This window comes from Eubalaena glacialis, chromosome 4, assembly GCF_028564815.1.
Source record: "Eubalaena glacialis isolate mEubGla1 chromosome 4, mEubGla1.1.hap2.+ XY, whole genome shotgun sequence".
NCBI classification, from domain to species: domain Eukaryota; kingdom Metazoa; phylum Chordata; class Mammalia; order Artiodactyla; family Balaenidae; genus Eubalaena; species Eubalaena glacialis.
The window spans coordinates 109,791,842-109,818,306 of NC_083719.1; the positions used below are offsets into that span (position 1 = coordinate 109,791,842).

At 34.9% G+C, this 26,465-nt stretch overlaps 1 protein-coding gene across 4 annotated transcripts in view; it reads right to left on the reverse strand.

The window, feature by feature from the left end:
• Window positions 1-26,465, reverse strand: part of RAPGEF6 (Rap guanine nucleotide exchange factor 6) — a 231,800-nt gene that overhangs the window by 139,576 nt on the left and 65,759 nt on the right. For all 4 annotated transcript variants that reach the window (XM_061189561.1, XM_061189562.1, XM_061189560.1 and 1 more), the window contains exons 5-6: window positions 25,635-25,704; window positions 973-1,116 (exon numbers count right to left, since the gene is read on the reverse strand). In XM_061189561.1, coding sequence (XP_061045544.1) covers window positions 973-1,116; window positions 25,635-25,704 — 214 coding nt within the window. The remainder of the gene's footprint in view (window positions 1-972; window positions 1,117-25,634; window positions 25,705-26,465) is intronic.

The following is a 26,465-nucleotide window of genomic DNA, read 5'->3' on the forward strand; positions in this document are numbered from 1 at the left end:
CATCATTAATCATTAGAGAAATGCAAATCAAAACTACAATGAGATATCATCTCACACTGGTCAGAATGGCCATCATCAAAAAATCTAGAAACAATAAATGCTGGAGAGGGTGTGGAGAAAAGGGAACCGTCTTGCACTGTTGGTGGGAATGTAAATTGATACAGCCACTATGGAGAACAGTATGGAGGTTCCTTAATAAACTAAAAATAGAACTACCATACGACCCAGCAATCCCACTACTGGGCATACACCCTGAGAAAACCATAATTCAAAAAGGTCATGTACCACAATGTTCATTGCAGCTCTATTTACAATAGCCAGGACATGGAAGTAACCTAAGTGTCCATCATCGGATGAATGGATAAAGAAGATGTGGCACATATATACAATGGAATATTACTCAGCCATAAAAAGAAACGAAATGGAGGTATTTGTAGTGAGGTGGATGGAGTTAGAGTCTGTCATACAGAGTGAAGTAAGTCAGAAAGAGAAAAACAAATACCATATGCTAACACATATATATGGAATGTTAAAAAAAAAAAAAAGGTTCTGAAGAACCTAGGTGTAGGACAGGAATAAAGAAGCAGACATAGAGAATGGACTTGAGGACACGGGGAGGGGGGAAGGGTATGCTGGGATGAAGTGAGAGAGTGGCATGGACATATATACAATACCAAATGTAAAACAGATAGCTAGTGGGAAGTAGCCACATAGCACAGGGAGATCAGCTCAGTGCTTTGTGACCACCTAGAGAGATGGGATAAGGCGGATGGGAGGGAGAAGCAAGAGGGAGGAGATATGGGGATATAAGTATATGTATAGCTGATTCACTTTGTTATAAAGCAGAAACTAACACACCATTGTAAAGCAATTATACTCCAATAAAGATGTTAAAAAATATATATATATGTAAATTAAGTATACTGCATATGAACTAAGAAATACCCATGAAATGTTCCTAAATATACTCACAGAAAGATAGCTGTTAATGTCCACATCATCAGTTATAGTTTGGCGTTCTCCTTTACAGTTAATTTTCCGAAACCTTCGTCGAGACTGTCTGGCAGGAATTTCTCTTTGTAGAATACTATCTTCATTATCTTTGGAATTCTCTACCTGAAACACATGTTCACATTCCTGATTAAACATCCAATTTTTCCATATTACTGACAGTCTATGGAGTTTTAACAGGCACATAAGGAGGCTTCATTTACTACTTGCAAGAAACTGCCTCAAGAAAACAGTCTGTATAGGACAATGCTCATGACTTCAAAAAGACTAAAGGTGACGTTATTATAAAGATCTGGAGACCACAGTTTCCTTCCAGGAAATAGTCTCTCTTGCTCACATAAAACATACATCCTCTAAGTAAAGTCATTTACCAGAAATGAAGGCTGCTAACTACACCTACACATTCAATAATTACAACTTCTGAGTTAGTCTAATTACAAACTCCGTGATTATACACATATTTTATTTAGCAAACAATCATGGTTATGACTTCAGTGAATTGCTAAACAGTGAAACAAAAATGCTTTATGCATTATTCTTTGATGTCCATCTTAATGTGTGAAAATAGTCAAGAATAAATAAGGCTGGCATCTTCTAAGGAAGAAGGGAAAACTAACATTTATTGAGGGCTTAAAATAGGACAGCATGGATATATATTATACTATTTAGTTTACACAACAGCCCTGTAATCAGGTATTACTATTACTAGTTTATACACGAACAAAGTAAAATCCAAAAAGATCAGTGACTTTTCAGTCTCACAACAGTGATATTTATTAAAGGTGACCTGGCATACAGGCCTGTTTCCAAAACTTATGCTACTGATACAAGACTACATTGCCAGGGGAGGGGGGTAGGGGGAGGAAAGAAATAGGTGAGGGAGATTAACAGGTACAAACTTCCAGCTGTAAAATAAATGAGTCGTGGATATGAAATATACAGCGTGAGGAATATAGTCAATAGTTATGTAATATCAGTATCTTTGTATGATGACAGATGGTAACTGGACTTATTGTGGTGATCATTTTGAAATGTATAGAAATACCAAATCACTACTTTGGGTAAAAGGAACTAACATAGTGTTCTGGGTCCATTACACTTCAAAAACAAAGAAACTTATAGAAAAAGAGATCAGATTTATGGTTCCCAGAGGCGGGGGCTGAGGGGAGCAGGAATTGGATGAAGGCAGTCAGAAGGTACAAACTTCCAGTTATAAGACAAATAAGTACTAGGGATGTAATGTCAACATGATAAATATAATTAACACTGTTATATGTTATATATGAAAGTTGTTAAGAGAGCAAATCCTAAGCGTTCTCATCACAAGAAAAATAATTTTTTTCTATTTCTTTAATTTTCTATCTATATGAGATGACTGTTGGTCACTAAACTTACTGTGATTTATCACTTCATGATGTATGTAAGTCAAACCATTATGCCTTAAACTGATACAGTGCTGTATGTAAATTATATCTCAATAAAACTAGAAGAAAAAAAAGACTACCTTTCCTATCTAATGACAGAGTATACCATAATTTTTAGAAATTACTTTTACAAAGGAATATTGACATGCTCTAAAGTAGACTTTATAATTAACCTCACATCCAATAAATAACAAATGGTAATTTCAGCTTTCTCCCTCAACTACTTTTCCTGCTAATGTCATATCTCTTGCTGATACCAAAAATTTCCTAGTCACCCAAGTATGAAATTCCAACATTTCCAATTCCCCTGCTTGTCTTCCATATCTTATCTTCAATCATTTCTTAGAACCTGTCAAATCTTTGTTTAGAAATCCCTTTCACAATGCCTTTTCTTTCATTCCCATTACCACCATTCTTTAATTCAAGTCTTAATCACTTCAGTCCTGAACTTGCTGCTTCTGTCATGTTCCTCTCCAATTCCATCCGGCACGGTCAGATAAATCATCATTATGTCAGGTCTCCTGTTCAAAATGCTACAATGGACCTCTAATGGCTACCAAATAAATTTTAAACTATTATATTTGATATTCCAAGTCATACATGCTCCATTCCCAAAATATTTTTATCACTTTATCTTATACATGGAAGCCTGGAAAAACTGCTCCCATATCCTCCTCCCCACAAAAAATCCTCTCACATAAAAGCTCTAATGAGATATGCAAAACTTCCTGATGATTTCTCAGAAAGAGTTGATGTCTAAGCTGTTCTGTAGGTTTGAGAGTTCAAGAGTAAGTGGCAGCCAAGTCAATGTGACTATTCATGGGTCCCTATACATAAATAACTTACATTCTGCTAAGTAACTACTTATTTCCTCAATTTCTGTTATCCTGTCCATGTTATCTTCATATGCTGAAACACTACCAATCATTTAAGACACATCTCAACTGCCATCTCTTCCATAACCACAAGAGACATTCCTTTTGACTGCTTTACTGTGTGCACACAACCTGGACTTCTCATAAACAGGACTGCCTTCAGGCCTTTACATACATATGCGTTATTTCTGCCTAAAAGCCCATTCCTCCTTTGCTAACATCTCAGCATCCTACACATACCTCATGACCCAGTTCAAACAACCCTACTTCTGCCTCAAGAGGTAGGTGCTACCCCTTCTATAGCACTAAGCATACTGGCCATAATTATTAGATAAGCTTACCTCACTACAAGCTCCCTAGTATAGCAAGTGCATTGTATTTACATTCATCTTTGTTCACTTATTCAAAACATTTGCCAAAATGGGCATTACATTAAATTCTTTCTTTCTCCCCAAATATCTTAAGCCGTTGGAAGTATGTATAAGATACTCAAGAAATATACAGGCAGGCAGAATAAGTTACTGAATATTACTCTTCTGAAAAGTAAAATCCAGAAGAGACAGGGGCTTGATTTCCAACTTAAAACTACAGAATTTTGTATAGGTAGCAAATACATGTCACCTCCTTTAGATTCAATTTCGTTTTCTAAAAAATGATGGGAGAACCATTGTATTTTCTAAATCACTACGCTAGGCCAAGTACCAGAAACTATTACTTATGTCCTTTAAGGCTCACAACATAGCTACTCTTTCTGTGTTAACGGATGGTGCAGAGCCTCACAAAACTTAAGTATTTCACAGAAGTGGGTGAGTAACAATTCAAAAACCAAGTGTGGGGACTTCCCTGGTGGTCCAGTGGCTAAGACTCTGCACTCTCAATGCAGGGGGCCCAGGTTCAATCCTTGGTTGGGGAACTAGATCCCGCATGCAAGCCGCAACTAAAGATCCCACATGCTGCAACGAAGATCCCACCTGCCACAACTAAGACCCGGTGCAGCCAAAAATAAATAAATGAATGAATGAATGAATATTTAAAAAAAAAAAACCAAGTGTGACTAAGAAGTTCATCTCCTTCATACTGCCCTATCCCACAGGATGAACTAGATTATTTACTTTAGGTAAAATTCCAGTATCATATCCATATTCTTAGATCTTTCAACAGCTACCATTTATTGAGAAAAAGCAGAGATTTAAACAATAAAGGTTTTTCAAAATAGAAACAGTAGTAAATTAAATTTAGGAAAGGAGTTTCTAGCCTTAAAAATGTGGGGAGGGCTTCCCTGGTGGCGTAGTGGTTGAGAATCTGCCTGCTAATGCAGGGGACACGGGTTTGAGCCCTGGTCTGGGAAGATCCCACATGCCACAGAGCAACTGGGCCCGTGAGCCACAATTACTGAGCCTGCGCGTCTGGAGCCTGTTCTCCGCAACAAGAGAGGCCGCGATAGTGTAAGGCCTGCGCACCGCGATGAAGAGTGGCCCCCGCTTGCCGCAACTAGAGAAAGCCCTCGCACAGAAACGAAGACCCAACACAGACAAAAATAAATAAATTAAATTAAATTAAATTAAAAAAAAAAAAGAAAAGATAGCATCATGTAATGGCAATTCTATAAATCTGGGTTTAAAAAAAAAAAAAAATGTGGGGAAAAGTACCAAATGAAAGGAAAAACCAAACAATGGATAAAGGATTAAGCACCCTTAGTAAAGCTCCCGCTGATTACAACTGAAATGTGAGGTTAAATTTTAAAAATGAAACCTCATAAACATACTGAAATGGCAGAAAAGTAAGGAATCCAAATGCAAAGAAAGAAGTGAAAGCAAAATGCCAGGAAGTAGGATAGCAACAAAGCCCCACTCTACCAGATGATTTCTCAACTTTAGAGACAAGACCTTCCACTTTGATGGTTGTAGGGAACGAGAGAGATAGGAAATAAAATAGAGAATCCAGCAAAGGCAGGGAATCCAAAGGAGACTTACTCATTCCAAAGAGCTACACCCTCACTGCAAGGTTTAAGCCCATCCTGCAGAAGGGAGAGGAAGAAAACTTGCTTAGCACTGAGAAAAGGACTGCTGGGGGTGGAGGAAATTCAAAACAGAAGCCATCCTTCATGCAGGTCTGTAGTTTTAATTCATAATACCTTAATCGCATAAAAAAATTTAAAGAAGTTCAGGACTAAAAACACACATGCAACTGGCAAAAACAAATCTAAAACCTCTTTGCAAGAATGCAACTTTAACCCAAACCTCAAGGAATTCCCACACCCAAAGTTCAACACATATGAAGTCATGTACAAATATACCAAAAAAAAAAAAAACAAAAACCCAAAAACAAAAAACCAAAAACCCCAACAACAACAAAACCCAATCACGAGAGACATAATGAGCAATAATGGACAGAAAAAAGGTAGCAGAATCACACCTGCAAATATTCCAATATTGGAAGTATCAGAAAATATAAAGCTATAATAATAAAAAAAAAACTTTAAACAAAAAGAAACTTGAAAATGAGCCAGAGATTATAAATAGCAACCAAACAGGTAAGGATTCACCAGGACAAAAAAAAAAAAAATTCCTCCCCAAGTGCCCTCCCTCCCCACTGCCAGGCTAGCAAATAGAGAGTAACAAGAAAGAGCCATCTACCTTCGAAAGAGGGATGAGAACATGGAAATATATCCTGTCTGAAACACAAGAGCACAGAGAAGGCCTAAAACTGAGGGTGGAACAGGAACACTTAGAAAAACCTTCCAAAAAACCAGTCCCACCCCTAAGCACAAAGTAACACTAGAGGAATTTGATGGTGTGCTGAAGGTAACAATAACAACAACAAAAATCCAAACCTAACTCAATTCTAGCAGAAGAGGTGTGTTCATCTCCAGGCCTAAACACTGTCTACCCTCTGTCTTTATTGCTCTACATACAATATCTAGTATCAAATACAAAATAACGACTCACATAAAAATAAAAAGGATTAAAAAAAAAAAACCCAATCCACTGCCAAGAGACAAAGCAATCAACAGAGCAATCTCTGAAAATTAAAAGATGACCCAGATGAATATCAGACAGAATTTAAAACAACTATAATACGGTAATGGTTCAGCAGAAAAGGTGGACAATATAACTAGACAGATGGAGCAGACATAAGAAAAGTATTAGAGTAAAGTGAAAATGTCAGAAACAAAAAACATGGTACTAAAGATGAAGAATGCCTTTGATAAGCTCATCAGCAGACCGGATACAATCAAGTTAAGAATCAATGAACTTAAACATAGGTCAACAGAAATTACCCAAAGTGAAAGAGGAGAGAAGGGAGAGAGGAAGAGAGAGAAAGTAAAAAAGAAAAATGAAGGAATTAAATGGTGTATTAAGATATAACTAAAAAGAGGATTAGTGAATTGGGAAAACAGAGCTAAAAAAAATAAAAGAGTATGTACCACAAAGTCAGGATGAGATGAAAAACAAGAAAAAAATCTTCAGAAATATAGAGAATAGGAATTCCCTGGTGGTGCATTGGTTAAGAATCCGCCTGCCAATGCAGGGGACATGGGTTCGAGCCCTGGTCTGGGAAGATTCCACATGCCTTGGAGCAACTAAGCCCATGCGCCCCAGCTACTGAGACTGCGCTCTAGAGCCCGCAAGCCACAACTACTGAAGCCTGCGTGCCTACAGCCCACGCTCCGCAACAAGAGAAGCCACCACAATGAGAGGCCCACGTACCACAATGAAGAGTAGCCCCGCTCACCACAACTAGAGAAAGTCCATGCGCAGCAACGAAGACCCAACGCAGCCCTCAAAAATAAAATAAATAAATATATTAAGAAAAAAGAAATATAGAGAATAAGCTGAAAATATTTAACATATATTTAAACAAAGTTCAAGAAAATGATAATAGAAAAATGAAGACAATGTCCAAAGAGAAAATGAGATTTTTTTAGTTTAAAAAAAAAAGACAGCCCAAAGCTCTCCAACAAATCCAAATCAGGATACTTAAAAACTACAACTACAAATCCACACAGAAAAGATAAAGAGAAGACTTTCAACGCAGCCAGAAGGAAACGACAGATCAGCTATAAAGGAAGGGCATTAAATTAATAACTGACTTCTCAAAAAACAACAGATGCCACAAAACAGAATGTACTGACTGCTAAGAAAAAAAAGGATTTTTCTCCTAAAATTGCATTCATAGCAAAACAATCCTTAAGAATAATACAAAATAAAGCTATTTTCAGGGAAAATTAAGAAAAAGAACAATACACCCAGTTGAAATGTTTACCAACAAAACCCCTTTATTAAAGAAAAATTTAAAGAGTGTGCCTCAGATATAACACAAATGGTCCCATAAGTAAGGTCTCAAATCCAAGAAATAACTAAAAGCAAAGAAATGCTAAATACATGGTTAAATCTGAGCAAATAACAACTGCATAAAACAATAAAGTAAGACAAAATTTGTGGAATAAGTAAGTAGAACTAAAATACTGGTCAAGAGCAATTACATTTGGATGTAGTGGTCAGCATTAAACTTTTATCAACTTTACTACTTATTAACTTCGGTTATTTTTAAGTAACCTGGAATTAGCAAGAAAAGAATAGACCAAATACAGTATCTAAGGGAGTACTGGGGGAGGGAGTTGAGAGTGGAAAAAAAGAACTTACTATCTTATATATAGAAAGTAAAAATAACAAGAGGAAAAAAAAGTAGAATATATACAAAGCACATAAAAGTAAATCCAAAAAGTAAAAGTAAATCCAAACCTGTCAGAAATCACAAAGAATGTAAACGGAAGAATCTTCTCAGGTTAAAAAAAAAATCTTATACCAAATGCAGAAAAAGAGTTAGTTAACAGCCTCCAAGTACTGAGGCCCACAGAATCCAGATACAAAGATGACAAAAGAGTACTAGAACTTAAATTACAAGCTAACATCTCACTAAGAAATAATGAATGCAAGAATCCTAAACTCAATTATCAAATTAACCCTAGGAACTCAAAAATATAACAAATAACTCAGGCTGAGCATTTACTGGGAATGTAAGGGTAGTTTAATATTATAAAAATCTATTAATATAAATCATATTAAGAGAGCAAAGGAGAAAAGGGCACAGATCTCTGTAACAAAGGCAGAAAAAAAGTTTTTAATCAATTTCAGTAACCTTTGTTGATAAAAATTTTTAACATTACTTTCTGATACTCAAGATACCGTTTTCAGTCATGAACTTCTGAGAGACTCCCAATAGTTTTTTGATATTTCTTTGCTTTCTGACACAAGAAATCCTAGTCTAATACATGTCCTGCTCCACATGTGATGTAAGCTATTATTTTATGGAGGCTTATATCATTTTAGTGGGGAAATAGTATTTACTCACCATAATCTGGGCTCTTATAAACACTAGTAATCACTAAAACTACTTTTTTGTTGCTGCTTCTAAGCTTTTACAATGAATAGCCCTAAGAAATACATTTTTTTCATAAAGTGAACCAACTTGGGAAATATTTTTAAGACAAATGCTGACATATCCTATTCAAATTTTGGACTAGAGTTTTACTTAATATCTTTTATTTTGTACAACTCTTTTTCTTTTATAGTGGGGAAAAATGATTCCTAATGACAATAATATATACATATATTATTAACTACATTATATTAATTATAATCATTGTAAATTAAATTTAATTACATCCAATTAAATTAAATGTATCTTAATAACAAAAAATTTCTCTTTATACACTTCGGTTATCTATACACATGTATGTTACATATACATATATAATAGCTTTAACAGTATCAACATTACCACCAACATCCTGATACTACATAATCGGTTCCTAATGATTTAGATATATAAGATTATATATGTAAGTATATATTAATTATCATAAGTTACATACATGTAAGTATATGTAATGTGTCTCCACACACACACACATATCTACATAGAACTTTTAAAATACTGTCATTACTACTAAAAATGAAACTACTGACCCTTTCTGTCCTCATGAGATACCCCATTAAAAATGCAAAGACAAAATATTGTCTTTTAAAGTCACCAGAGGGCTCCCCTGGTGGCGCAGTGGTTAAGAATCTGCCTGCCAATGCAGGGAACATGGATTCGATCCCTGGTCCGGGAAGATCCCACATGCCGCAAAGCAACTAAGCTCATGAGCCACAGCTACTGAGCCTGCACTCTAGAGCCTGAGAGCCACAACTACTGAGCCCATGAACCACAACTACTGAAGCCCGCACACCTAGAGCCTGTGTTCCGCAACAAGAGAAGCCACCGCACTGCAACGAAGACCCAACACAGCCAAAAAATAAATAAATAAATAAATTTTTAAAAAAATTGTTCTTAAAGTCACCAGAAATAAAAACTCCTGGGAATTAAACCAACAATTTTACATATAATAAATTCACTTTTTTTAAAAGAGATTATATTTTTCTCCTTTTTGAATTATTTTAAGTATTTAAAAACTTTACTTAGCTCCACTAAGCAGCTCATCATTCTCAGGTTTTTTCGGGCTCTTGTTGCTCTTTTACTGTTCCAAATGTATTAGGCACAAAACAACAACCATTCTGATGGTATTTTTCATGGGAATCTCATTAAATTCACAAGATAATCTAAGGAAAATGAATACCTTTATGATGATAACTCCTTAGGTGAGAACATATCTCAGTTTTTGTTCAAGCTGCATTTTATATTTTTGCAGAGCATTTAAAAACAATGTCTTTGCAAATTTGTTAAGTTTATGCTAAAGTATTTTACGTAGTTATTGTAAATATATTCTCTTATATGACATTTATTTATGTCACAGGTCAATTTCTTGATCTCCATAAGAAAATCTGCTGGGATTTTCATGGGGATTACACTTAATTTTTTTATCAATTTGGAGACAATTTATATCTTAAAAATATTGATTCTTTCAACTGATCTAGAGCTGAGGAAGAGTTCAAAAATGTTTTATGGTTTTCTGTGTAGGGGTCTCCTATAACTTTTGTTAGATTTATTCTGATGTATATGGATGTTTTTGACATTTATAAATGGTTTGCTTACTAAATTTTATTTTTCTAACATTTTGTTGTTCATAAATATAAATACAATTGATTTCTGTATATGAACAAGTACCGAGTGACCCTGCTGAAATGATTTCTTATTAATTCTAAAAGTTCACATGTAGTTACTTTTGGATTTTCTATATGCAAATCACATCATTTGTGACAGTTTTATATTTTCATTTCTCATCTATCTTTTTCTCCTTGCCTAAATGCACTATATAGGACTTTTTAGACATTGGGTTTGGAGTGAGCTTTGACATATTCCCGAATGCCAGGAAAAGGTTTTCAATGTTTATTGTAAGGTTTGTGCAGATACCTTTAATAAGATTATGAAAGTTTCCCTCTTTTCCTAGCTTGCTGAAAGTTTTAAAAATCCTCATGAATGGGTTTTGAGTATTATCAAATGCTTTTTTTTGTATCTATAGAGATGATCATCTGACCTCTTTCTCTAATTATATTAATATAATGAATCAGGGCTTCCCTGGTGGCGCAGTGGTTGAGAGTCCGCCTGCCAATGCAGGCGATACAGGTTCGATCCTTGGTCCGGGAGGATCCCACATGCTGCGAAGCGACTGAGCCCGTGTGCCACAGCTGCTGAGCCTGTGCTCTGGAGCCCGGAGGCCACGGCTGCTGAGCCCACGTGCCACAACTGCTGAAGCCTGCACGCCTAGAGCCCGTGCTCTGCAGCGAGAGAGGCCACCACAATGAGAAGCCCGCGCACTGCAACGAAGAGTAGCCCCCCGCTCGCCACAACTAGAGAAAGCCTGCGCGCAGCAGCAAAGACCCAACACAGCCAAAAATAAATAAATAAATTTATATAAAAATATATATATATAATGAATCATACTGATTTTCAAATACTAAAACAATCTTGCAACTATGGAAATAAATTCAACTTTGTCATGATATTTTATCCTCTTTATATATCACTTGGATTTGATTTCCTAATATTTGAAGATTTTAAAATCTATTTTCATTTAAAAAATGACCTGTAATACTGCTTTTGGGTAATATCCTTGTTACGCTTTGCTCTCAAAATTAAACTGGGCTCTTACACAATGTTATATGTCACTAGTATCTCAATAAAAAAAAATTAAACTGGGCTCATTAAGGGAACATATTCAATTTTTTTTTCTCTGTTTCCAGTTAGACTTTATGTATTTCTTCTTCAAATGTTTGGAAAAATTCACCAGTGAAACCATGTGGGTCTGAATTTCTAAATGGAAGGTCTGTAATTACAGGTTCACTTTCTTTCTATATATTGGATTATGCAGATTTTGTTTGTGTGAGGGTGTGTGCCAGTTTTGGTAAGCTGTGTATTTCAAGGAATTTGACTCTCTAAAATCTCAAACTTATTTGTTTAAAATTTTCATAATATCCTTTCTTTTGTTACTTTTTTTAAAGTTCATTAGATCCATAGAGTACTGTATCCTTTCTCACTCCTAACATTGGTTATGTAGTATCTGTTTTGTTCTTGATTATTTTTGGCAGGGATTTATCAATTTTATTATTCTTTTCTGAGAACAAACTTTTGCCTTTGCTGATTCTTCTTAAGTTTGCTTGACATGCCACTGATTTTTATATTTATCTTTATTATTGCTTGGCTTCTAATTTCTGTTGGTATAGTTTGCTGCTTTCTAATTTCCTGATGTGGATACTTAACTCATCTAATGTCAGCCTTTCATTCTAACAGCATTAAGGCTTAAATTGCTCAGCAAGAAAGGCTTAAAATGAATTTCATGTTTTGATATGCCATCTTCATTCAGTTCAAAATATTTTCTCATTTTCATAGTGACTCTTCTTTGACAAGTGATTTAACGTATACTCCTGAATTTCAAAAGCTGTATTTTGTCCCAGTTGTGTTTTTGTAATTGTTTTTTTAAAATTAATTCCATGGTGGTTAAAAACTATAAATTGTAAAATTTAAAATCTTTTCTTTTTTGAGCTTTATGTCCCGCCTATGGTCAACTTTTAAAAATATTCCATGTGCACTTGAACAGCAGATGTATTCTACTATTGATGAATGTAGTGTTCTCTATATGTCTATTAGGCAGAGTGCTGTTTCCTTAAACCTCAGGAACCAACCTCCGCTAGCTTCAAACTTATCTTCTGCAGCTTTCTCACTTCTTTCAGCCTTCACAGAATTGAACACCGTTAGGACCTTGCACTAGATTGGGTTTTGGCTTAAGGGAATGTCGTGGCTGGTTTTATATTCTAATCCAGACCACTAAAACTTTCACCCTTTGGGCAATAAAGCTGTTTCACTTCCTTACCATTCATGTGTTCACTGGCGTAACACTTTTAATTTCCTTCGAAAACATATCCTTTGCAATCACAACTTGGTTAAGTGTTTGGCACAAGAGGCCTACCTTTCAGCCTATCTCAGCTTTCAACATGCCTTCCTCACTAAGCTTAATCATTTCTAGCTTTTGATTTAAATTGAGAGATGTGCAACTCTTCCTTTCACTTGAGCACTTAGAGGCCATTGTAGAGTTATTAACTAGCCTAATTTCAATATTGTTGTGTCTCAGGGAATAGGGAAGCCTGGGGATAGGAAGAGAGATGGGGGAGCAGCCAGTCAGTGGAGCAGTCAAAACACACACAACATTTACCGACCGTCTTAAATGGGTGTGGTTCATGATGCATCAAAACAATTATAATAGTAACATCAAAGATCACTGTAACAAATATAATAATAATGGCACCAACAGACTTGCTTGATGAAGAGTTGCTACAAACCTTTGATTTGTTAAAAAAAAAAAAAAAAAGTATTTGCAAGGTGCAATAAAACAAAGTGTGCCTGTAGTCAACATGTATTTAGATAAACCCATATATTTATTCTTTCCACTGTCCTTTGTTCCACATCTCTGTGCTTCCATCTGAGATCCTCTCCTGCCTGAAAAGTTCTTTTAGTAAACTGAGTACTGGTCTACTGATGAAAATTTTTCTTAGCTTTTGTGTGAAAATCTTTAAATTCCTTAACTAATGAAGGTAAAATTGCCGCTGTGTTTTACTGTTGCTCCTTTAGAAGTAATGGTTTTTTTTCTGTCTTACTAGTTTTATGACTTTCCCATTACTTTTGGTTCTCAGTACTTTTACTATGATGTGCTTATGCATTAAGTTTCTTTGTGTTTATCCTGCTTTGAGTTTGTAACATCATACGGAAAAACCTGAATGAACTTTTTGGCCAACTATAAAATCTGTGAGTTGACATCTTTTTACTTCTGGAAAATTCTCTTACCTCTTCTAATAATACGGTCATTCTCTCCTGTCCTTCTGTGACTCCAATTACACAGAGATAAGACCTTTTCACTCTCAGTCTCCCAAGGCAATAGAAATCAAAATGAAAATAAACAACTGGGACCTAATCAAATTTACAAGCTTTTGCACACCAAAGGAAACCATAAACAAAACGAAAAGACAACATACAGAATGGGAGAAAATATATGCAAGTGATGTGACTGACAGGGGATTAATTTCCAAAATATACAAACAGCTCATACAACTCGACAACAAAAAAAACACCCCATCGATAAATGGGCGGTTGCACCTAAAGCAATTAGAGAAAGAAGAACAAAAAAACCCCAAAGTTAGCAGAAGGAAACAAATCATAAAGATCAGATCAGAAATAAATGAAAAAGAAATGAAGGAAACAATAGCAAAGATCAATAAAACTAAAAGCTGGTTCTTTGAGAAGATAAACAAAATTGATAAACCATTAGCCAGACTCATCAAGAAAAAACGGGAGAAGACTCAAATCAATAGAATTAGAAATGAAAAAGGAGAAGTAACAACTGACACTGCAGAAATACAAACGATCATGAGAGATTACTACAAGCAACTCTATGCCAATAAAATGGACAACCTGGAAGAAATGGACAAGTTCTTAGGAATGCACAACCTGCCGAGACTGAACCAGGAAGAAATAGAAAATATGAACAGACCAATCACAAGTAATGAAATTGAAACTGTGATTAAAAATCTTCCAACACACAAAAGCCCAGGACCAGATGGCTTCACAGGCGAATTCTATCAAACATTTAGAGAAGAGCTAACACCTATCCTTCTCAAACTCTTCCAAAATATTGCAGAGGGAGGAACACTCCCCAACTCATTCTACGAGGCCACCATCACCCTAATACCAAAACCAGACAAAGATGTCACAAAGAAAGAAAACTAGAGGCCAATATCACTGATGAACATAGATGCAAAAATCCTCAACAAAATACTAGCAAACAGAATCCAACACCACATTAAAAGGATCATACACCATGATCAAGTGGGGTTTATTCCAGGAATGCAAGGATTCTTCAATATATGCAAATCAATCAACGTGATACACCATATTAACAAATTGAAGGAGAAATACCATATGATCATCTCAATAGATGCAGAAAAAGCTTTCGACAAAATTCAACACCCATTTATGATAAAAGCCCTGCAGAAAGTAGGCATAGAGGGAACTTTCCTCAACATAATAATGGCCTTATATGAGAAACCCACAGCCAACATTGTCCTCAGTGGTGAAAAACTGAAACCATTTCCACTAAGATCAGGAACAAGACAAGGTTGCCCACTCTCACCACTATTATTCAACATAGTTTTGGAAGTTTTAGCCACAGCAATCAGAGAAGAAAAAGAAATAAAAGGAATCCAAATTGGAAAAGAAGAAGTAAAGCTGTCACTGTTTGCAGATGACATGATACTATACATAGAGAATCCTAAAGATGCTACCAGAAAACTACTAGAGCTAATCAATGAATTTGGTAAAGTAGCAGGATACAAAATTAATGCACAGAAATCTCTTGCATTCCTATACACTAATGGTGAAAAATCTGAAAGTGAAATTAAGAAAACACTCCCATTTACCACTGCAACAAAAAGAATAAAATATCTAGGAATAAACCTACCTAAGGAGACAAAAGACCTGCATGCAGAAAATTATAAGACACTGATGAAAGAAATTAAAGATGATATAAATAGATGGAGAGATATACCATGTTCTTGGATTGGAAGAATAAACATTGTGAAAATGACTCTACTACCCAAAGCAATCTACAGATTCAATGCAATCCCTATCAAACTACCACTGGCATTTTTCACAGAACTAGAACCAAAAATTTCACAATTTGTATGGAAACACAAAAGACCCCGAATAGCCAAAGCAACCTTGAGAACAAAAAATGGAGCTGGAGGAATCAGGCTCCCTGACTTCAGACTATACTACAAAGCTACAGTAATCAAGACAGTATGGTACTGGCACAAAAACAGAAACATAGATCAATGGAACAGGATAGAAAGCCCAGAGATAAACCCATGCACATATGGTCACCTTATCTTTGATAAAGGAGGCAAGAATATACAATGGAGAAAAGACAGCCTCTTCAATAAGTGGTGCTGGGAAAACTGGACAGCTCCATGTAAAAGAATGAAATTAGAACACTCCCTAACACCATACACAAAAATAAACTCCAAATGGATTAAACTCAAAATGTAAGGCCAGACACTATAAAACTCTTAGAGAAAAACATAAGCAGAACACTCTATGACATAAATCACAGCAAGATCCTTTTTGACCCACCTCCTAGAAAAATGGAAATAAAAACAAAAATAAACAAATGGGACCTAATGAAACTTCAAAGCTTTTGCACAGCAAAGGAAACCATAAACAAGACCAAAAGACAACCCTCAGAATGGGAGAAAATATTTGCAAATGAAGCAACGGACAAAGGATTAATCTCCAAGATTTACAAGCAGCTCATGCAGCTCAATAACAAAAAAACAAACAACCCAATCCAAAAATGGGCAGAAGATCTAAATAGACATTTCTCCAAAGAAGATATACAGATTGCCAACAAATACATGAAAGAATGCTCAACATCACTAATCATTAGAGAAATGCAAATCAAAACTACAATGAGGTATCACCTCACACCAGTCAGAATGGCCATCATCAAAAAATCTAGAAACAATAAATGCTGGAGAGGGTGTGGAGAAAAGGGAACACTCTTGCACTGTTGGTGGGAATGTAAATTGATACAGCCACTATGGAGAACAGTATGGAGGTTCCTTAAAAAACTAAAAATAGAACTACCATACGACCCAGCAATCCCACTACTGGGCATATACCCTGAGAAAACCATAATTCAGAAAGAGTCATGTACCAAAATATTCATTGCAGCTCTGTTTACAATAGCCAGGACATGGAAGCAACCTAGGTGTCCATCATCGGATGAATGGATAAAGAAGATGTGGCACATATATACAATGGAATATTACTCAGCCATAAAAAAAAATGAAATGGAGGTATTTGTAATGAGGTGGATGGAGTTAGAGTCTGTCATATACAGTGAAGTAAGTCAGAAAGAGAAAAACAAATACAGTATGCTAACACATATATATGGAATCTAAGGAAAAAAAAAAAAAAGGTCATGAAGAACCTAGTGGCAAGACGGGAATAAAGACACAGACCTACTAGAGAATGGACTTGAGGATATGGGGAGGGGGAGGGGTGAGATGTGACAGGGTGAGAGAGTGTCATGGACATATATACACTACCAAATGTAAAATAGCTAGCTAGTGGGAAGCAGCCGCATAGCACAGGGAGATCAGCTCGGTGCTTTGTAACCACCTAGAGGGGTGGGATAGGGGGGGTGGGATAGGGAGGGTGGGAGGGAGGGAGATGCAAGAGGGAAGAGATATGGGAACATATGTATATGTATAACTGATTCACTTTGTTATAAAGCAGAAACTAACACACCATTGTAAAGCAATTATACTTCAATAAAGATGTTTAAAAAAAAAATCTACAGACAATAAATGTTGGAGAGGGTGTGGAGAAAAGGGAACCCTCTTGCACTGTGGGTGGGAATGTAAATTGATACAGCCACTATGGAGAACAGTATGGAGGTTCCTTAATAAACTAAAAATAGAACTACCATACGACCCAGCAATCCCACTACTGGGCATATACCCTGAGAAAACCATAATTCAAAAAGAGTCATGTACCACAATGTTCATTGCAGCTCTATTTACAATAGCCAGGACATGGAAGCAACCTAAGTGTTCATTATCGGATGAATGGATAAAGAAGATGTGGCACATATATACAATGGAATATTACTCAGGCATAAAAAGAAATGAAATGGGAGTTATTTGTAGTGAGGTGGATGGAGTCAGAGTCTGTCATACACAGTGAAGTAAGTCAGAAAGAGAAAAACAAATACAGTATGCTAACACATATATATGGAATGTAAGAAAAAAAAAAAAAAAAAGGTCATGAAGAACCTAGGGGCAAGATGGGAATAAAGACACAGACCTACTCGAGAATGGACTTGAGGATATGGGGAGGGGGAAGGGTAAGCTGTGACAAAGTGAGAGAGTGGCATGGACATATATACACTACCAAACGTAAAATAGATAGCTAGTGGGAAGCAACCGCATAGCACAGGGAGATCAGCTCTGTGCTCTGTGACCACCTAGAGGGGTGGGATAGGGAGGGTGGGAGGGAGGGAGATGCAAGACGGAAGAGATATGGGAACATATGTATGTGTATAACTGATACACTTTGTTATAAAGCAGAAACTAACACACCATTGTAAAGCAATTATACTCCAATAAAGATGTTAAAAAATAAATAAATAAATAAAAAATTAAAAAAAGAGAGAAATGGGAGGAAGACCTAAAGAGATATTTCTCCAAAGAAGACATACAGATGGCCAACAGGCACATGAAAAGATGCTCAACATTGCTAATTATTAGAGAAATGCAAATCAAAACTACAATGAGGTACCACCTCACACCAGTCAGAATGGCCATCATTAAAAAGTCTACAAATAACAAATTCTGGAGAGGGTGTGGAGAAAGGGGAGCCCTCCTGCACTGTTGGTGGGAATGTAAGTTGGTGTAGCCACTGTGGAAAACAGCATGGATGTTCCTCAGAAAATTAAATACAGAATTACCATATGATCCAGCAATCCCACTCCTGGGTATCTATCCAGACAAAACTATAATTCAAAAAGACACAGACATCCCTGTGTTCATAGCAGCACTATTCACAATAGCTAAGACATGAAAGCAACCTAATGTCCACTGACAGATGAATGGATAAAGAAGATGTGGTACGTATATACAATGGAATACTACTCAGCCATAAAAAAGAACAAAATAATGCCATTTGCAGCAACATGGATGCAAATAGAGATTATCATACTAAGTGAAGTAAGTCAGAAATAGAAAGACAAATACTACTATATATCATTTATATGTGGAATCTACAATACGACACAAATGAACTTATCTATGAAACAGAAACAGAATTGCAGACGTAGAGAATAGACTGGTGGTTGCCAAGGGGGAGGTGGTGGGAGAGGGATGGATTGGGTGTTTGGGATTAGCAGATGTAAACTGGTATATATAGAATGGATAAACAACAAGGTCCTATTGTACAGTGCAGGGAACTATATTCAATATCCTGTGATAAACCATAATGGAAAAAGAGTATGAAAAAGAATGTATATTTGATTTCTTTTTACCACAGAATAATATTGCATCATGTGCACATATAACATTTTGTCTATTCACTTATCAAGGTGATGAATATTTGTTTTTTTTCCACTTTTCTAGCTATTATAAATAATGCTATGAACATTAGTGTTCAAGATTTTATGTGAACGAATGTTTTCAATTCTCTTGGGTATATACTTGATGGGTCAATGGTAATTCTATTTTTAACTGTTTGAGGAGTTGTCAAACTATTCTCCAAAGTGGTTTCACCATTTTACATTTCTACCAGCAATGTATGAAGACTGATTTCTATACACCCTTGCCAATACCTGTTACTGCCCACCTGTCTTATCATTACCCTTTTACTATGTGTTGGCAAAGAATCTTCGTTGGGCCTCTTGTGTTTCTACACATTTTGCTGGGTTTGCCAAGAATGAAAATCCTAACCACTCATTATGTGGGCCATTTCTCAGAGCTGTGTTTGTAGCAAGCAATCTTGAAGGATGAAGTAACATTTCCTACTGGAAAAAGAAAAAGCCTGCTTACTATAAAAGCACCATATTTATTCACCAAGTTCAGTGTTTCTTAGCTGCAGTGCAAACCTACTATATGCGAGGCATCCACCTGGGCCATCCAGCATAACCTACACAAGACCTAGGGAACAAGGGGAACCTACAGAAATGTTAATTATTATGCTGCTCACTATACCATGAGTAATGAAATTCTCTGTCTCTGACCCAAGACATGTTTTGGTCTCGTGTCTTCTGCCAACATCCATGAAATAACTAGTAAACTGTTAGCTTTTAAATATAGTAAAATCAAATGTTAGACTGGATATTATCTAATTTAGCAGTTTTTATTGGTATTTTAACTCTCTTCCCTTTTGTTTATGCAACAGACAATGATCAGTAAGATTATTTTTTCCTATTTCACTCTCCCTTTTCCTTTTTTATTTGTATTATTTCTACTTTGTCACAACATATAACGTATGTCCAGTAGTCTTCCCCTCACATCCCTACCTTTGTTTTAGTCTTAGCAGTACATCCATGTATTTTAAATGCTCGTCTTCACTTCTTTTGCTGAGGTATTCCCAGTTATCTCTCAACTGGATAAAATATCCTCCAGTAGATTCCTTAAAAAACAGCTCAAGAGTACCCAATTCCCTAAAAACTTACATACTGAAAGCTGTTTTTCCTCAACCTTGATATCTAAAAGAATGTGGCTGAATATAAAAACTTTGGTTCATACTTTATCTTGGAGTTTTTTTTTAAATGCTGCTCCACTGTTGCCTTGCTTTGGCTGCCTCAGTGAAATTTAAAATGTCTGAACCAGTGCAGTTCTTTTGCCTTTAGAAGTTATGTAATGTTTTTGCTTGGAAGCATAAGGATTTTTTATCTTTCCCCAGGATCCAGTGGACCCTTTCAATGTATAGATGTGAATCTTTTTCAATTTCTGGAGAATTTTCTTTGAATATAGCTTTAAATATTAGTTCTTTTTCACTGATTTTTCTTTCTTGGGACTCTAAAATTATGAATGTTATCCCTCCATTGCCTGTCTTTAATTTCCACTATTTTCTCTGACACGTTTTCTAGCTTTAAGACTGCATAGAACAATGTATAAGCTTAAAGTGTACAACAGTGTTGATACATTTACATATTACAAGATGATTACCACCATAGCTTTAGCTAACATCTCCATCACGTCACAGTTACCATTTTTGCAGTGAGATGGTTTAAGATCTGTTCTCTTAGTGACTTTCAAGTATATAACACAGTAATTCTGACACTTTTACTTCATTCTTGTGTCATTTTCATTCACTTGGTTCTTTACCTGCTTTTCTTCAATGCACCTTATTAAATTTTCATTTGACTCTATTCCCCCCGGGGGACCTTATAATTTATTTATTACTAAAATATTTTTTTTCTTTGTTTTCCATTCCTTTACTAAGTTCATATTCTTTTTACTCCTTTTTTTTGGGGGGGGGGACGGATTTTCTTTTCCTGGTTTTAAATTACTGATTCTACATATTTTTTGTTTTTGTTTTTCAAAGTCCTCAATTGGTTGACTGAATATATTTAACTCTGGCGTGTGGCCACACTCTTCATCTGCATGATGGTTTTTCTCGGGTGGGGAGGAATTTTTTTCTCAGTTGACATGCAATAATTTTCATTTTCTTTTATTTTTATAATACCTACATATGGATTTATCAAGTTCCCCTTTTTACCTTTTTGTGGTATTCGGATGGCTTACAAAATTCCTAGTTTAACAGCACCTCTTTTGGCAAATACTTTCAAGTCCAGATGTTTTAAGATATTTTTTTCTTTTTGTTTTGCCAGTGGAAGGAGAGGTTGTAAGACTTTGATTTTGTGTACACTTTGGCTTGTAGGCACCTAAAACTTACCCATGTGCTGCTTCTTCACCACTTAACTGCCAAAGAGAGCTTGTTTCCTTTTTACCTTTTGTCTTAACCCTGAAGCTACGCATTTTAGATGACTACTCTGAAAATTATTCATAATATTAAAAAACTTCACTGTAGTCTCTGTTCTGATCTATCATATGCATACGTACACACACACATATTTAATTTTAAACTTAGCGTGGAATTAGTCTTTCCAACAGTACAGGTCAACCCTAGGTCCATTTGCTAGCTTCCATTTTCTGTGTTTTCTACAGATCTGCTTGGTTGGCCTTTGCTCATCACAAACCCTTGATAAGGGCTGGGAGTAGAGATGGAGTGTGAGATATAACATGCTTGGAAATGGTGATGTCTCTCTTTTTATTTACAATTATTTTCAAGTTTGAGCATCCTCTGTCTTCAAGTTATGCTGTGAGCATGGTTTGTGCATAGATTTCTTATACCCTTCTTGTAGTTCTACACTGTTTTTAGAGGAAATATTGGGAGACAGGTAGTTAAGTGGTTACCACTGTCTTCAGCTACCCAGAAGAAGAAAGATTTAAAAGTTTAATTAAAACAATGAACTAATAAAATTCTATAAAGCAATACAGATTTTAAAAGTTCAATAATCTTGTCATGGGAAGGTCTTTCTAATAAGCATGACTTCAAAAAGTTGTAAGAGGAAAAAAACTCAACAGATTAAAAAAAAATTATAACTGACATAAAATTTACTTCAGACTAAAGTTAAAAAATGATAAACAGCTTCTTATAACAAAAGGGGTCATTTACCTAGTAATAAAAAGCTCTCATGAACAAATAAGGAATAATCCAAGTAGAAAAATGGGCAAGAGACACGGATAATAATAAGAAAAATAAACCCTCCATAAAGCATATGAGAACATGCACAGGTAATTTAAAATGAGATTTCATTATAATGTGTCAGATTAAGATGACTAACCTATCAGGTGATGAGCAAGGTGTTTAGAAACAGGCGTTCCCAATCACCAGTGGTTACTCAAATTTGTAGACATACGTAATAAAAGTATTTGATAGAACTTATCAAAATAGTAAACATTACTTATAAACATATGTATACTTGGACCAAGCATTTTTATGAGTTCTAAATAATTTCACCTAAAAAATACACTTTGGTATCCAAGATTTATGCTGTTACAAAATGTTCAGTATAATTTTGCATTTCAAAGGATGTAATAATAGTGAAAAACTGAAAAAAAAAATCAAGATTCATCAATATGGTGGAATAAAAACAAAATCCTCAGAAACTTCAGGAACAAAAATCTTAAAATTATTTTAGATTATTTTCTCCTATAACTCATAAAGCATTTTTAACTATGCTGATCATCAATAAAATACTATTTTGGAATTTAAAAATTACCAATCATAAATATATACACTTGATGTGATTATTTGGGGTGATTTAAAAAATTTTATATATACACATACTTTTTTTTTCCAAAACATTTGGGTATAAATTGGAGAGTGATTCTTGACCCTAAAATATGTCAACATGTATTTCCTAAGAACAAGAATTTTGTCTTACATAACCCCAGTACAATAATCAAAATCAGTAAATTCAATATTATCTAAACCACAGTCCATGTTCAAATTTCACCAACTGTGCCAACATTATCATTTATAGTTACTCCCCTCTCCTGCCTCCAAGATTTAATGCATGATGAAAAGCACTGTATTTAGTTACATCTCTTTTTTTTCTCCTTTAATATGAAACAGTTCCTCAGTCTTTTTGTGATGTTTCTTGACACTGGGATATTTAAAGAGTATAGGACCTCAATTTTTAGAATGTCTTCCATTTGGTTTGTCTGCTATTTACTACCGATTAGCTCCAGGCAGGCATTTCTGGTAGGAATATATCTCAGAGGTGATGTTCTGCCCTCCTCAGTGCATCATATCAGGAGTAGTGTATCACTTTATGCCTATATTGATGGTGGTAGCAATAATTTTTGTTATAGTGGTTTCCTCCACGTTTCCCCATCAGAAATTTGGTAATTTTTCCTTTCATAAATGATTTGTGGGGAGATACAATGAGACTACGTTAAGTATCCTGTTTCTCAACAAACATTAGTCACAAGTTTTGGCATTCATCAACGATTTTCTAACTTAATCATTCCTTCTAGACTTATTAGTTGGCATTTAACTATCAAGAAGAACTCTTCCTTTTCATTCATTCATATCATTAGAAATTAACAAATTCTTTACTATACAGTAGGGTACCATCAATCACTATACATTTTTATTTGGATTCTCAAACTGTCCCAGATTTGGCCAATGGGAGTCCCTTCAATCTGGTTCCTCTGTCCTTTTGCCAGGTCCCTATAATTCTCTGAATATTTCCTTACTTTATAAGGTAGGTGATGGAAATATTTCATATTTTGATAGAGGTAGGTTATAAGTGGCATACATTTGTAATATCAATAAATTGTACACTTAAAATATGTGTATATGTGTATGTTAATACTCTAGCTAGTAGTGCTTTCTACATTGTTATGAGCAAGCAATTTTAAAACTCTTAGGTGTAAGTAAATGCTTTGATGATGATGGAAACCAAGTTTCTCACTGTTAGTAAAAGGAGGTACAAATAAGCAAAATGAGAAAAACAGAATAAACTCTAGATTTTAAACACAGGTACACAGATATAAAGAAATAAATACAGAGGTGTATATATAAGTGTGTATGTACGTGTATACATACACTCACATGTATATTTTCTAGCTCTGTTCAGTGAAAGGCCCTACAAGCAATGAAGCACCTGGAGCAATGAAAACAGCTGGCTGCCAGATCTTGGTTCCTAAATACTGCTTTAGAGACAGAAAAGGCTAACTCCCGGTTCGGGGCAAGAAAAGTACAACTCCTCCCTTTAATCTAAAAGGAAAATTAATTTAATTGTTAATAAATTTAGTAATTAACTTAATATCTTAAACTGTACATTTAAAAATGGCTAAAATGGTAAATTTCATGTTAAGTGTATTTTACCACAATGAAACAAGACAAAAAAACAATGTACAAGGCGGATGGAGCTTAATCCACGCATAATTTATAGTCCGCCCTCTGTATTCATAGATTCAACCAACCACAGACTGTGTATACTGTAGTATTTACTACTGAAAAATACCTGAATGTAAGTGTACTGAGCAGTTCAAATTCATGTTGTTTAAGGGTCAACTGTATATGAGAACACTATGGCAAAAGCACTATTTTTTTCCCATAAAGTATGAGAAATATAAAATACATCAACTGACAAATAACTGAGAAAACAGTACTGCCTGAGGCAGTTTTCTTGCCATGTCCCTCAATGCATTTATTTAGAGGAAAGGGTTCTGAGACCTTAACAGATACGCCATGTATACCAACACTTAAAGAAAATAAATGTAAAACAATACATAGTCTAAGCCTTGAACAAACTTGAAAACAAATAACATTAACTGAATATTTACTATGCAGATAGCACTCTGCAATACTATAGAAGACACAAACAGAATAAGAAATAATCTTTGCCTTTTAGGAGCTTAAAATCCAGTGGTTTATATGAAATTTAGGACACTAAGCTCACGATAACGTAGATGACCCAGTTTGGGGAAGAGAAAACAGAATCTACCTGAAGATGTCAATCTGACTGTAACACCATGAAATGGAAAAGTGGTTTAGTTTTGAGCCCTGATATTAAAAGACTTCATTAAGAATTCAACCTCGTTTCTCAAGTTTAAATCAAATCAGATGACATGATCATTTACATGAGATGCTAGTAGGACAAAGAGTCCATTCAGTATTAACTATTTTCTAGTACGGTCATCTCAGAACAAGGCAAAAGGGTGCTGTGTTCTGGATTCTTCAAATGGTAAGGGAAAAAAGTCTTATTTTCTATAGTTACATCAACTACCTAGTTTTCTCAGGAAAAAGTAAAGAATTATTCCTTAAATACACTCTTAAAGTAAAACTATTAAAATCTAAACCATTTCTTACTTGGATATAATTGTATCTCTTTTTTTCTACCTCTTTCCCTCAAGTCCAGGGTACAGAACATGGATGCTCAAAGATTATTAACTAAATTGAATAGGAAAATCAGGGTCCCCTTTCAGAGCTCTTACTTAGATTTTCTGATAGAAGTAGTAAAAGAAATTACCAAATTTGCAACATTTTGTATATAATTGCATCCCTTTCAAGGATCAGAAAAAACTTTAAAGTAGATGAAAATGTATCAAACTTGGTATATAGTTTGATGCTACTTAGTAAAATATTTAAAAAGTCACAGTAATGGAACCTCCTTGAGTGTTTAAAAGTCTACTACATTTAAAGTTGAAAATGAAGCATATCAAAAAACAATTCCAGCATTCTTTAAAATTCTTACCACAATCATTTCTGAAGGCTCTAATACAAGACAATCACATCCTCTTTTTCCTCCAAACTGCTTACCAAAACTATAAAAACAGAAAAATAATTTCTTTAGCAAAGGTTATAAATAAAATGCATCAATATAGAAAAAATGAACCAAAAAACCTACATGTTAACCAAGAAATTCTGATCCTATCAGGTATACTAATAAGATTTTTAAAAAAAAAAAACAAAAACTTCCTTTTACTTGCCAAGATATAAGTGGTCTCAATACACAGTTGTGCGATAATTATTTTAAAAATTCTGCCTTTAACTAGTCTCTAAAACTGATTATAAAAGATATCTGCCTAATCTCAAATTTTGAACATCTATTAATATGTGTTGAATTCAGGTAAAACCACACCTACTAAAGAGTGAAGCCACAATTTTTATGGAATATTTTTAAAAAGTAAATTTTTGAGAGTGATATTAGATAACAGATATAAAAAAAACTTTAAAAATATCTACACTTGAATATACTAAAAAATGTAGTGAGATATAGAAGTGGTTTATTTTTAAAAAACAGTGTTGGAGCCACTGGCTAGCTCTTTGGAAAAAATTAAAACTGCAGTAGTACTAAAAGAAAATTTGAGTATTTTTATGTTATTTGTCTGAGAGAAAGATTTCTAAGCAAATCAAAAAAGAAAGCACTCATAAAGGAAAAAATTGATGTTTTCATTTTAAAAGACAAACTGAATTTTTTAAAAGGTGGGATATGAAAAAAATACTAGAGACACAAAAGGTTAACATACTTAATATGCAGAGTACATAAAAGAAATTATAAAAGCACTCTAAAATATTACAAAAT